The sequence below is a fragment of the Amblyomma maculatum genome, chromosome 3, assembly GCF_055883805.1.
Source record: "Amblyomma maculatum isolate TAMU_Amacu chromosome 3, ASM5588380v1, whole genome shotgun sequence".
In the NCBI taxonomy this organism is placed as follows: domain Eukaryota; kingdom Metazoa; phylum Arthropoda; class Arachnida; order Ixodida; family Ixodidae; genus Amblyomma; species Amblyomma maculatum.
In genome coordinates this window covers 123,832,695-123,847,031 of record NC_139346.1, presented here as the reverse complement: position 1 = coordinate 123,847,031, position 14,337 = coordinate 123,832,695, and the positions used below count along the sequence as shown (strand labels likewise).

The window sequence follows — 14,337 nt, the reverse complement described above, 5'->3', positions numbered from 1 at the left end:
GTTGGCTATTTGGTCTCTAGTTCCTCTGCCCTTGCGAAACCCAGCTTGCACGTCTGGAAGCTCCCGATCCACATACTGCTGCAGCCTACCTTGCAGGATTTTTAACATCACCTTGCTAGCATGCGAAATAAGCACGATAGTGCGGTAGTTGGAACAATCTTTGGCACTGCCTTTCTTTGGAATGGGGATGTAAACTGACCTCCTCCAATCCTGTGGCCACTGCAGGGTTGTCCAAATCTTTTGACATAATGTATGCAGTGTGTTAACAGCGTCGTGGTTGAGGTTTTGAAGCAACTCAGCTGGAATACCATCAATTCCGCTAGCTTTGTTCTTAGCAAGGCTGGCTAAGGCCCATTCAACTTCACTCTTCAGGATGCCCGGCTCGAGATCAGTAATCACAACCGTCCTATGTTGGGTTTGCACATCCGGGTCCTTCTTGTACAGTTCTTCTGTGTATTCCTGCCACCTCTTCTTTATCTCTGAGGCTTCAGTGAGGTCCTTGCCTCTTTTGTCCTTTATCACGCCCAGCTTAGCGCAGAAGCTTCCTTTGGTATCTTTGATTGTCTTATACAGAGCTCTTGTGTTCCTTAATTGGCTGTTGTCCTCAACTGCTTGACACTGTATGTTCAGGAAGGCATTCTTATCTCTCCTTGCTGTTTTCTGAAAATCCGCATTGAGAACCTTGTATCTTACTCTTTCCCCCATACCTTTTGCCATCCTCCTTTCCTCAGCTATTTGCAAAGCCTCTTCAGATAACCAGTTTGCTTTTTTGCATTTCTTTTGCTTTGGAACTACCTTAGTAGCAACTTCTTGTATTATATCACGAACATCAGTCCACATCTCTTCGGGCTCTCTGTCTTCTAGATCCAATTCTTGAAATCGATTCCTCACTTCCACAGCATATTCTAATGGAATCTGATCCAGATCATACCTGAAAGGCCTTCTAGTTTTCTGCGTTTTCCTCAATCGAAGCTTAATTTTGGCAACAAGAAGCTGATGATCGGTGCCACAATCGGCCCCAGGCCTTGTTTTTACTGCTTGTATAGCGCTTCTCCATCTCTGCCGGCAAATAATATAATCGATCTGATTCCCGTACAGACCGTCCGGTGAAATCCATGTGTACAGGCGCCTCTTGTGCTGTTGAAAATGAGTATTCGCTATGGTCAGGTTGTTTTCTTGACAGAACTCTACTAGCCTCCGCCCAGCTTCATTTGGCTCACCAAGACCGAACTTGCCTGTAATTCCGGATATTTCTTCACTCCCGACCTTAGCATTCCAGTCTCCTATGAGAAAAACGACTTCTGATGATGGGGTGTGGTCTAAAAGGCATTGTAGGTCCGCATAAAATCTCTCAACGTCAGCTTCTTCAGCAGCAGTGGTCGGTGCATAGACAGCTCAGTTTTACAAGTACGTAAATGAATACGGTGGTGCCTGTTATCGGGTTTCAAGACGCGCTTTTGAAACCTTTTATGTGTTAACATTCCTACAATCCACGCTACACCAATATTAAATGTTGCCAGGTCAATAAAATGTGCTATTTTTGCTGTCCTTATGAGCGTGAAAGTATGCTCGCTACCGCAGAGAACTTGATGCCAAGGTCAACGCCATGGTGCGTCACGCCATGACTAAAGAATGTTCCGTTAAATCTTCACGTAGCTGTATGCTCTGATCGAAGTCCAGCCACGTGGTCTTCGCTCCACACTTTGCTCACACCTACGCTCGCTGCTGTATTTCCGAGGCCTGCATCACGCACCTTTACAGTCATGACGTCCTGTGCAGAGATAAAGATTACGCACCGGCATTCGCGCAGGCGTCGGTCGCAGAGGCGTGACTTAGTCTTGACTTGCAGAAGCCCCCACAGCCTTGTAGGAGCTATGTGCCTCATTTCCTCTATTTAAAGTGTGAGAAACCCATCGGGAATCAGGCCCACTCAATTAGCGCGGAGACAGCACAAATGGAATCGACATGAAAAGAACGATTTTTATTATCAGAGACGTCAGTTCTATCAATGTGCGTTCACATTAAACGTATTCCTTGATTTGGCAGCCTAGTTCTTTTCACCGCTGGTGATACCATGCTAGGACTGCTCGTGCGCGCAATCGAGAAGCCAGCAACGCTCCTGAAGCTTGATAAGCTCCTGCAACATCTTGAGCTCATCTGGAGGAAGGTCTCGTTCATGAACGAACCTCTGTGTCAGGCGCGTTGCCAACTTATTCAGCATCAATGGAGCCACGAGTTGTATGCTCTTTCCCGCTGTAAGCAGTGTCTTGTAAACACACTCGACCTGCAAATAAGAGTAAGTACACGATAAGATATTACGAGTCACTACTTATGTTGGGATTGTCGTGAGTGCCTATGTTAATGGTCGGAATAATAAAGCACGAAACCAGAATACATTTCATTCTACATGTTTGATGCAAAGCCAGCACAGCATACAGATAGCATTATTTAGCGACCATGCAAGAGCAAAATGCAGAGAAGGAAGAAAATGTTAAGGATGACATGAATTCAAAACCGCATGAAAAGAAAAAAAAACACGAAAGGTGAAAACAAGAACCAGCGTTCAACAATCCGGCGCTCATGAACTCATTTGTCGCAGAAAATTTTACGGCATGTAGTGCGTAGATAAGTTTTCGACAAGCAGTAGGTGTCCAAAGGAAACAGGAAAAACATTGCTTTTATTTCTTTGTAATAATTTAGTCAGCTAAGAATTTTTTCTTCGTAGAGTTTCCTAAAGCCTGTTCCCACAGTGGAATAGGATACTGCGTGAGCGTCAGCGCTCGAACTATACTAATTTGGGATCATTGTGTAAGGATAAGAAATGGACTCTAGGAGAATAACAAATGATAAAATTTGGATACTGTTGTCATCAGCTTCTATATTGCAGTGGCTCGGACTGTTCAATCAGGAAGGGATGGAACAAAGAGCTGTTTTTCAACCGCTACCGCAGGCTGAGCACTCATTATCGCATAAGAGAGCAAACATTTATCCTGCGCTCTCCTTAATGTGATCCGAAACCCTGGGTTTATTTTCATCGCCTATACGTTTGCAGCAAAAATGGACTTAATAATTTGTGTCGAGCAAACACCTAACACTTGCATCTACTGTTGAAGAAGTTAAAATGTTATCCACTTCTCAAAATCAAGACCTCAGTAGAGCTTTAGATAGCTGTAAATGTTTCTGTAATTACTATAGTGAACTAGAATTCTAGTTCACTATAGTAATTACTATCAAGATCCGGTTTCATTGCTTTAGTTAGGACTATGACTCCAGTGTCTGCAGCAAGCATTACGCATATTTATTATCAAAAGCTAGAGAGAAATTTTGGCATCAATTTTTCCCCTAACTGAGAAGCAATAGAGGAGTGCTTCCTCTTTATTCTTACTGCATAATTGCTATTTTCACTAAACTACCGGAACGATGGTGTGAAATTTTAATATAATGGATAAACCTCAGGAGCCCGGATGCTTCTGGCAATAAACCTCGCCAAATCACTTTCAGTATTTGTATGCAAATAGAATAAATAAAACTAAATAGTTAATTTTGCTGATGATTGTCATTCTTAGCCAGTGCTTATTTTTGTATTTGTTTAGTGTCTTCTTGCTTTTATTTTTTTACCATCATTTAGGTTTCGTTCTGCCCAGTATTAGTACTGCGGCACTATTGTCTGCTTCATGCAACCCACGTTGAAAGATGGTTTACTTTCTCGCTTTAAAGATAAGCTATTTTAAAAGGGGATAAGCATAAAAGTACAGTATGTAGCATTCGTCCTGCGTAAGTTTTCAGAAACTTTTCCAGTCAAATTGCCACCAAGATTTGATGAGCTGCTTTGGACAGCAGAGTTATCCCGGACATATTGACACTCGACCAACATGACCAAAAAGAAAAGTTTGGCAGATATGTTGTTGTAATACTACGCAATCTCTCGTTATCTCTCGCTGATTCGAAGATTAATACTTCGTGACCGCAAAATTCCTCTGCACGCACTAACCATGGCGTAGCGGTCTGGTCCCGATGAGGGCAGCATCCTCAAGCAGCACCTGCACAAAAGCACCGCGATTCTAGAGGAAAAGATCCGGAGCTCCAACTTGGTGGCCATGTTCCTTGTAGTCATCGCTACGAGAAGTTTGGCGATGAAGGAAAGGCCAAGTTCCTCAATGCGTGATACCCTTCGTTCGCATCCGATGGTGGTGCACTGGTGAAGAGTTATCTGAAGGTCGTAGAACTCACGCCACAGGTAGTCCAGAAACAATCCTCTTCTCTCTTGCTGTGAAAGAACAGGCTTAAAATTAAAGAAAACGTAAAAGAAGAGCACTTTTTGTCATCGAGACAAAACTACTATTTAATAGTGTCTGTATATCAAATGGCAATCGTGGTAGATTATATCGCAGGGTTGACCAGAAGCGAACTTCTGGGTATAAATAGGATTCTATAAACACACTGACGGAGCTGTATTTTAAGCAACCGCCTCACAAAAGCGACCAATCAAAGTATTTTTTTTGTAAATTCATCACAGTTGCTGCTTGAGTTCTTCGTTATCACCAGGAACCTCGTCACTATGTGGTAACCAATTGGGACGCCACCATATTGTAGCGTGTGCAACAGCAGCCGCTCGGCAGCTGCTCATCGAGGGTCTCGTGCGCGGACCTAAAGAATTGGCCACGTGGCGTTCGATTAGAAGAGGCTGAAGTTGGCAGCTATCTCTCGGCGCTCTGGACCTGCTCTCCTGTGCCTGCTAGATCAACCCCCCCTTAAACCCCAACCTGCTGCTTACGGGCCTAAACGGTTACGTGACAATATAATGGTTCCTCGCCACTCCAAAACCAAACCTCGCTAATAAGTCGGTTAGCTATCAACGATCGATGCATCCAAACGCACGCAAATATAACCCGGTTTTGACGGTGCAATAAATGTAGACCATTGACACGGGGGGGTATAAACATGATTCTATCCTACGATGGCTTAAAGAGGTTTCTAGTAACTGACCGCGCTCAACACAAATGACGTTTCTGGAGCGCTTTGGCTTCCTTGTTCACCATGAGCGACCGCCTGAACGTCCCCGGCTTTTTGTAGCGGTTAGTATCGATCTCAGATATTTCGCATAGATAGGGCGCAATGGGGCATCATTCTTCTTTATTGCGTTGATATTAGTCTCGGTGATTAGTGAGTCGAGATTTTCGCGGGCTGATATAATCTTTGCCATTGGAATTATATCGCCTTCGCCCCAGTTAATTTCGTGGCCACTCGCCTGAACACGCTCGGCGACTGCGTTCGTTGCAACTTTTCCTTTTTGTACATCGTACTGATCATCTCTCAGTGACCAGTGAACTTAAGCCATGATTTCTGTATGCCGTCGAACCCTCGACTACATATATATATATGTCCTAGCATATTCTGCTCAGCGTACTAATACGCTTTTCGATGGAGGCGAAAAGCAAGGCCCCTGTGTGCTGTGCGATGTCAGTGCACGTTAAAGAACCCCAGGTGGTTGAAATTTCCGGAGTCCTCCACTACAGCGTCTCCAATAGCCTGAGTTGCTTTTGGACGTTAAACCCCACAAACCAAACCAAACGTAATACTCCATGTCTAAATATTATAGATGCACAAACGAGCAATTTCATCCAGTGAAGCGGCGACGACACATTGTTAAATTTGGTGTTCACTATTCACGGTTTTTCTTTTCTTAATTTTAATTTTTTGTTAGCTACCACTATCACATCAGCCGAGTGAATCGCGCATTAACTAGGGATGTGAAGGCGGAAAAAAGATTCACTGAAAATTTGTATATAGTTTTGCTATCCTCATATTCAGAAAAGAAAAACAAATAAGTAACATTTTTCTCATGCGACTGTTTCACTTTTGTGATTGTTTTTTGTTTAGGTTTATTGCTTTTTTATGCTCGACACGCTGTGGCTCAAGGTAAAAGCAGAGAGTAATTGTCGTTGCCAATGTTTACATTCCGATAAGGTTTTACAGCCCAAAAAACACTAAGGACTCTTTGGATCACTAAAGTGCGATGACGCGAAAGACGTTATAGCATGGTGGATCGTAGAACTCCACAACAGCACCTTTATCTTCCTCTCTTCTTTCACTCTCATATTCCTCCCTTCCTCTACATGGCGATACATGTGTCCGCCTAACATTGTGACAAATACTGCGCTTATCCTCCCTCTAAATTCATTTCAAACGCCGCTGATGCCTTCTGTAATAAAGCCTAATCCTAGACATCTTGATCTGCTCCTGTTTGGTTTGTGGTGCGGCGTTTGAGTAACGCCAAATGAAAGGCGCAGCTGTTGTTGTTGTTGTGGCTGTAGGAAGAAAGAGAAGAAAATACACGGGCCTGCTACTGCGTCTGTAGCTGAGCCACCTTCGCTACCTCGTGCAGACAGAAGAGCAAATAGAGATGAAAGAAAACAAGAAGAAGAGGGAGAGAAAGACGCGCGCCGCAACAACAGCCATCGTCCGCCACCACCTAAGCGGTGGCGGGTGCAATGACGGCCTACAACAGATAAAACTTCGGTGGCAGGCTAGCCCCCGCCGCAAGCGGCGGTGACCTACCTGTCCCAGCCCCATCAGGGGAGACCTGATGAAAGGCGCAGCTAGAACGCATGGATCAGATGCCCGGTCGGGTCAGCTTCGGATATGTCAATTGTTGTTGTTATGAACTTTATTTTTCCACCGATGTAGGAGGCCCCCTACTCCCCGCCCCCGGCACGCAGGCCTATGGGACGGAGGCCGGGGCCTCCGCGACTAAAGACAGGCGAAGTGACAGTGTTTCTTCGCGGCTTCAGCCGCCAGGCGGACAGCTTGCTGCTGGTTGGCGGGGGACTCGCTCCGCAGTAGCCGTTCCTAGGCTTCTCTATTATTTATGTTTTCCTTGGCGCCAGGGGAATCAAGGCATTGCCAGATTATGTGATCCAGAGTACCCCTTTCTCCGCAGGTTTCGCATTTATCGCCCGCCTTTTCCTCCACTTGCGTGTGGAAAAGCCAGACGGGACTTGGGAAATTCCCAGCTTGCAGGCGCCGCCAAGCGACGGCCTCCTTGTTAGCGTTCGGTCCGGTGGTGGCAGGGACCTTCTGCTAAGTCTGTAGTGTTCTAAAATTTCCTTATAAGTTTGCAGCCTCTCGTCCATCCCATCGCAATCAGGCGGCTCTACGGCTGCCCGGAAGTAGAGAGCTCGGGCTAGCTCGTGCGCCGCCTCGTTGCCGGGGACGGACTCGTGCGCGGGGGTCCAAATAATTCGAATCTTTCGTTCAAGTTTTCCTTTCTCTAAAATTTTGGCTGCCTCCGTCGAGACCCTCCCTTTTCCTAAGTTCCAGACAGCTGTTTTGCTGTCACTAATAACTATGCTGGCTTCCCTTCCAACGCAAGCGAGCGCTATTGCAACTTCTTCAGCCGTGTCTACATTTCGGCTTCTAATGGACGCGGCGGCGGCGGGCACGCCGCGGCCATTGACGACCACAGCCACCGCCAACCCCGACTTCCCGCTAGCCGCGTCCACGTAGGCGACCTCCCTCGGCTTCATTTTCCCCACTTTCTTTGCGAGAGTCTCAGCCCTCTTGAACTGCAGGCTGCGGTAGTTCGAGGGAGCGGACGTGCTTCGCATGAGCTCCGCAAATTTCGACCAGCCAGGCCCGATCATCTCAACGGATCTCCAAAATTCTTGTTGGAGCTTGAGAACAGAAGCGGACCACTTGGACAGCAAATTCGAAGAGGTGGGCCCATTTTTGGGTTTTCTACCGGACTTTGCGTTTGCCGAGCGGCGGAGTGCGAGCTAAGCCTCGTTAGGCCTAGCGCGACAACGGGCGTTCGAGGACTCTCCGGCCTCGTGACGAGCGACGACGGCGATGGAGACGGCCCTCTACCTCGACAACCGACCCAACACTGAGAGGGCATCAGAAGCATCACCAAAAGATTTCATGGAAATCCAGGAGATAGAAGAAGATTGCCACGTCAGCACTCGGCCAGCGGCTGAGGCGGGAAACGCGGCGATTTTCGCGCCAAACGAGGTCGCCATTTTGGGCCCGCAGGGCTCGCAGAGCGAAATCGAGCAGGAAGACAACCAAAATTGGGAATTAGCCAGATCGAAACGCAAGAGGAAACCACGCAAGGAACGGAAAAACCCCGAAGATCTCCCGCCACCCGCCCAAGCGGAATTAGGCGCGAAAACGCCGGGGGGGGCGCCTCGACGGCAGCTGGAGCGCCAGCTGCGCTGAAGCAAGACAAGAAGGAAGCGGCGCGCCGGCCAGGCCCAAGATTGCCGCCACTCCCGAAAGACGACTTCAAGGTGATCCTGAGACCGAGGGGCCTCGTGATACGATCGCTGCAAACCCATCAAGTCGCCCGAGCCGTTGTCGCAGCGACCGTTGCAAAGTGCAAGTGCGAAGACATAATTATAAGACTACGAAACGGTTAGAACATCATCATAGTCAGCACAGACGATGAAGATACGGCCCAGAACGTAAGACGTATTACCCATCTTACGTTTGACAACAGAGCGTATGCAGTCAACGCCTACGTAGCAGCCCCCGAAGGCACTCAGAGAGGCGTGATCCACGGCATAGAACCGGGGACATCATCTGCCGAACTCAAAGCCAACCTAAGGGTGCGGACGTAGGGAGTCAAGATCCACAGCGCCCGGATGCTTGGAAAGTCAAGTTCAGCCGTCATCACGTTTGACGGACTCACCACACCAAGACAAGTACTATACTACGGAGGAGAGATGTGGTGCTACCCATACCGCCCGACCCGGCAGATTTGCTATATCTGCTGTCAACAAGGACACAGATCGGACGTCTGCCCCAACCCGGGAAGCAAGGCTTGCAGACTCTGCGGAACGCAGAATCCAATGGAAGGACACTCGTGCACAACCAAGTGCCTGGTCTGCGGAGGCGATCACGCAGCCGGCACGAGGGAGTGCAAGCACCGGCTCAAGACGGCCGAAGAGCTGCGAGGAGGACCCACACGAGGCGGGCCCACACAGCGATAAAGCCGGAGGCGGAACCGGAAGGGAGGACGTGGACCAAGGTGGTTCAGCTCGGAGCGGACCGGGAGCCAGGTCCGGGATGAGGCGAGCCCGTCCAGAAGCCGGTCGCGGAGCCACAGCCGGGGCCAGAGTCGGACCAGAGGCGAGTCCTACCCACCCTTGGTAAAGCAAAGCGGAGACCCGGGACAACAAAAGCAACAACAGAAGAAAGGTGGAGTGAAGGTGAGCTGGGGAGCAGGCCCTCCCAAATCACTTTTTCCGCACTCGGGACAACAAAATCAAACAAACAATGAAAAGAAACTCGCTGAGGAGAATAGGGCACTTAAAAAGGAGCTCGAACTCTGCCGCGAGGAAACGCGGAAACTTAAAAAAAGAATAGATGACCTCATAAAGGAAATGCCGCTCCAGAGACAGGGTTCGCCCCCGCGAATAATGAACCCGGCCCCGCAAGCGCCGGAACAGCCCTTGGAGCAGCACACACAACAACCACAAATCTTGGAGAGCAAATTGGAAAATTTTATGAGTATGATGCAAAACCAACTGATGCAATTGCAGCAGAAAGTATCGCTACAAGATCAAAATTTCCGAACATACGTTAAAAGCCAAAACACACAAAAAACCACAAACGACGCCAGAGACAGGCATTTTATTGAAAGAAGATTCGGGGCAGAAAACCAAAGTGGAAAAAGCAGTGACGCAACATGGCAGGACAGAACCAATTACATATATGGCAGTGGAACTGCAGGGGATACCGGCGCAAGCAGTGACTCCTCCAGCAGTTCATCAATACCAGACACGCACCTCCAGACATCATCATGCTACAGGAGACTAACACCACACCCACCCTGAAGGGATACACATGTCAGGAAAACGGACGCGTCGCTACTCTCATCAGCAATAAGCTGGTCACCATAGCACACAAAGAGATTGAGGGCACACAGATAGAACATATAATAACAGAAATTATACCCAAAAAGAAGCACAAGGCAAAGAGCACCTTCCTAGTTAACCTTTTCAGCCCCCCAAAACAAAAGGGTAGCGATTTCAGCAAGCTCTTTTCGGAAGCAAATAAACTAGCCAAGACGAACACCTTAGTAATCGCGGGTGACTTCAACGCAAGAAGCGCGAGCTGGGGATACCAAAAAACAGAGAGAAAGGGGAAACAGATATGCGTGGCGGCGGAAAGCATAAACTGTGACCTCCTAAAGTACGAAAATCAACCGACTAGGCGAGGTAACAGTGTGAGTTCAGATGCCCGCCCTGACCTCACCTACATTAAAGGAACAAAGCAGGCCGAGTGGGAAAATCTGCTGGAAGACCTAGGCAGTGACCACTACATACCAAGAACGACAATTGAAGCAGCCAACGTAAAGAAGAAGATCGGAACGGCCCACCTTACCAACTGGGACGCCTTCCACAAACACTGCGAACAACTAAAAGGGGAAATCACTTCCGTGGAGGAGTGGGGCCGACAACTGAAACAAATACAAGAACTCTATACGAAAGAAATAGATAGAACAGAACAAGTACCGGAGGTGGACAAGCGGCTGCTCGGGCTATGGGAGGCAAGACGCGGGCTCACCAAACGCTTGAAAAAGCAAAAGCTAAATAAAAAACTCAAAAAGAGGATCGCGGAAATCACGATAAAGGCAGAGGAGTACGCAACACAACTGGCCAGGCAGGGATGGCAGCAGTTCAGCAGCTCACTGAACGGCACGCTCAGCACGGCCAACACGTGGCGCATACTAAAGGCCCTTATGGACCCAACCAAGACAAAAACAGAAAGTGGCAAGGCAATTCAGAAATTTGTCCACCAGTACGACGGAACAGACGAAGAACTGCTAGAAGCAGTCCGCATCAAATGCTACGGAAAGGACAACCCCCAGGGCTACGACGGGGAGTACCAAGGGGCGGACAATCCTGCAATGGACAGGCCGATCACGAGAGAGGAAGTCCAGGCGGCGATAAGAGCGACAACACGAAATACAGCAGCCGGCGCAGACAAGATCAAGAACGCCTTGATTCGCAACCTCAGCGACGAGGCAATCGACCAGCTCACGGTGTACCTCAACATGCTGTGGGCAGAGGGGATGGTCCCGAAGGAGTGGAAGCACGCTGTCGTGGTTATGATACCCAAGCCCGGCAAGAAGCTTCAGATAGAGAACCTGAGACCCATTTCCCTCACGTCGTGCCTTGGCAAACTGTACGAGAGAATCGTCACCAGGCGAATCCAACAATATCTAGAGGCCGAGGAGCAGTACCCGCACAGCATGTTCGGCTTCCGGGCGAACCTGTCAACGCAAGACCTCCTACTGCAGATCAAGGAAGAAATCATAGACACGGCACCCAGAACTGGCGAAAACATTATCATGGCCCTGGACATCAAAGGGGCCTTCGACAATGTTAGCCACGAAGCAATCATGGAAGGCCTAAACAACGCCAATTGCGGAAGGAGGACCCACGACTACGTAAGATCCTTCCTATCAGAACGCACAGCGACCGTGGGGTTGGGAGACCTGCGAAGCGACACCTTCACCACCCCACGAAAGGGCACGCCGCAAGGATCCGTAATCTCACCAGTGGTCTTCAACATTGCGATGATCGGACTGGCCAGAAAACTCAGCAAGATCGATGGCATCCAGCACGCAATGTACGCCGACGACATTACGGTCTGGACGAATCGAGGCTCGCTAGGACAAAAGCAAGAGAGACTGCAGGAAGCAGCAACATGTGTAGAAGAGTACGTGAGAGAAAGGGGCCTAGCCTGTGCCACGGAGAAGTCGGAACTTCTTAGGGTAGGGGCCAACCCCACCAAGGTGGACCTGACAGTCAGGTTACAAGGCCAAAATATACCGGAAAGGGACATGATACGCATCCTAGGCATGTGGATCCAAGGAAGCAGAAGATGTACCCATACAATCAGTCTACTCAAGACGTCAACAGAACAAGTAAGCCGCATGATAAAGAGGGTATCGCAGAACAGAAGCGGGATGAAGGAAAGCGACACGATCAAGCTCGTCAAAAGCCTGATAGTCAGCAGAGTCACGTACTCGTTGCCATACCACCGCATGACCAAGAAAGACAAAGAACAGACGGAGGCGCTGCTAAGAATAGCGTACAAGACGGCACTCCACCTACCAAAAAACACATCAAATGAAAAGCTGCTACAAATGGGCCTAAACAACACATTCGAAGAACTAACGGACACCCAGCTAAGTGCGCAAATAGTCAGGCTCCAACAGACAGTCACCGGCCGCAAGCTCCTAGAGAGATTAGGACACGACGTAGAAGGGATCGTAGATAGAACAGCCACCATTCCAGACGAGGTCCGTCAAACACTGGATGTCAGCCCCCTGCCGAGAAACATGGATCCCAACCTCCACGCCGCTAGAAGGTAGGCCAGGGCAGACTATGTGCAGCGGAACCTAGCCACAATGGAAAATACGGTATACACAGACGCGGCCCTATACCCATGGGACCGCAGGACCAGAAAGTTCAGAGTCGCGGCAGCAGTGGTAGACCACATGGGGGAACTAATCAGCAGTGCGACGTTAAGAAACTGTACGGTAACGGAGGGGGAGGAGGCTGCCGTAGCTCTAGCGGCCGCCGAAGGTTACCGTAGGAACAAATCTCTCATAATCCTAACAGACTCCAAAGCAGCATGCAGGAACTACACACGGGGCAAAATAAGCAAGGAAGCGCTGAGCATCCTCCTCGAAGCAAGGCTTCTAAATAAGACCTTAAGACAGGATTTTCTGGATACCGGCACACACCAGGATAGAGGGTAACTCGAGGGTAGACAGCCTAGTTCGCGAGATCACGAACCGAGCAGGGCAGTCAGAAGCCCTGGAGGACCCCATAACGGTGGAACCAACGTATACAGAAATACTAAACTGCCACAGAGGACGGAGATTCAAATACCCACCACCCCACACATCATTAACACAGCACGAGGCGGTCTGCTGGCGGAGACTGTAAGCAGGGACATTCCACAATCTATACATACTACACAAGATGTTCCCTACACAATACAGGAACACATGTCCGTGGTGCGGGGCAACCCCCACACTATACCACATCACATGGGAATGCGAACGAAACAGAGCCTTCCAAAAACTAAATAACCCGAGTGCGGAACAATGGGAGGGTCTGCTGACCAGCAGCGAGCTCATGGCCCAAAGGGCACTGGTGCGGCACGCCTGCGAAGCAGCAAGACTCAGCGGTGCCCTGGAATAGGGGCGCCGATCTTGTGAAGAGGCTGAAGATATGAAGACATCGGCCCGCCGATAAAACCAGAAACTTTTTAGAGCAATAAATGTTTTCTCTCTCTCTCTCTCTCTCTCTCGGCCCTCTTTTGTCTCCTCTCCTTGTTGTACGTAGGGTGCATGTTTTTAGGTAGGGGGGGCACAATTATATATTCGCGACACTCTCGTGGAATGTCTACTTTGTGGCTTGTTCCTCTATCTGACTGCAGTCCCACCCAGCCGAGGATGGTTCTGCCCGTGGTGGTTCTACTCAATCTTTCTAGTTGCGCCATGCGCACAGCCTCCACTAGTTCCGTCCAATTGTTGTGCACCCCCATTTCGAGGAGGCGTTAAGTCGAGGTCGAGATGGGTAGTCCCAGAGCCCTCTTCGCGCATCGTCTGATGAGTGCGTCTATTCTCTGCTTTTTGTCTTATCTAATGTTTAGGAATGGTGTGGCGTAACATATGCGGCTAGTGATGTAAGCCTGCATTAGTTTCAGGAGGCTTCGTTCCTCAAGGCCCTGACCCTTGAGTGCGATTCTCCTGAACAGACCCGTGACTTGCGTGGCGTACGCGTTCAGTTTCTTTACCGTTGTATCGTTGTACCCATCTGCTTGTAGAAACAGCCCCAAGATCCTAATTTGTTCGACTTTTGGCACTATTTGGCCGTCTACTGTTACGCTGATGTTTATCTGGCGTTTACACCTGAGCGCCTTCGGGTTGTAGATAAACAGTTCCGATTTTTGTGGAGAGCACGAGAGGGCCCTTTCGGCTGCGTAGGACACCACGGTGTCCGCCGCCGCTTGCAAGCGCTCCTCAACGCTCGCGTCACTCCCCTGGGTGACCCACACGGAAGCCAGTATAGTTATTAGTGACAGCAAAACAGCTGTCTGGAACTTTGGAAAAGGGACGGTCTCGACGGAGGCAGCCAAAATTTTAGACAAAGGAAAACTTGAAAGAAAGATTCGAATTATTTGGACCCCCGCGCACGAGTCCGTCCCGGCAACGAGGCGGCGCACGAGCTAGCCCGAGCTCTCTACTTCCGGGCAACCGTAGAGCCGTCTGATTGCGATGGGATGGACGAGAGGCTGCAAACTTATAAATTT

General features: G+C 49.2%; 1 protein-coding gene across 1 annotated transcript in view; it reads right to left on the bottom strand.

The window, feature by feature from the left end:
* Positions 1–1,967: 1,967 nt before the first annotated feature.
* Positions 1,968–14,337, bottom strand: part of LOC146195938 (uncharacterized) — a 39,763-nt gene continuing 27,393 nt past the window's right edge. The window contains exons 5-6 of the mRNA XM_084596882.1: positions 3,992–4,267; positions 1,968–2,284 (exon numbers count right to left, since the gene is read on the bottom strand). Coding sequence (XP_084453008.1) covers positions 2,078–2,284; positions 3,992–4,267 — 483 coding nt within the window. The 3' untranslated portion in view covers positions 1,968–2,077. The remainder of the gene's footprint in view (positions 2,285–3,991; positions 4,268–14,337) is intronic.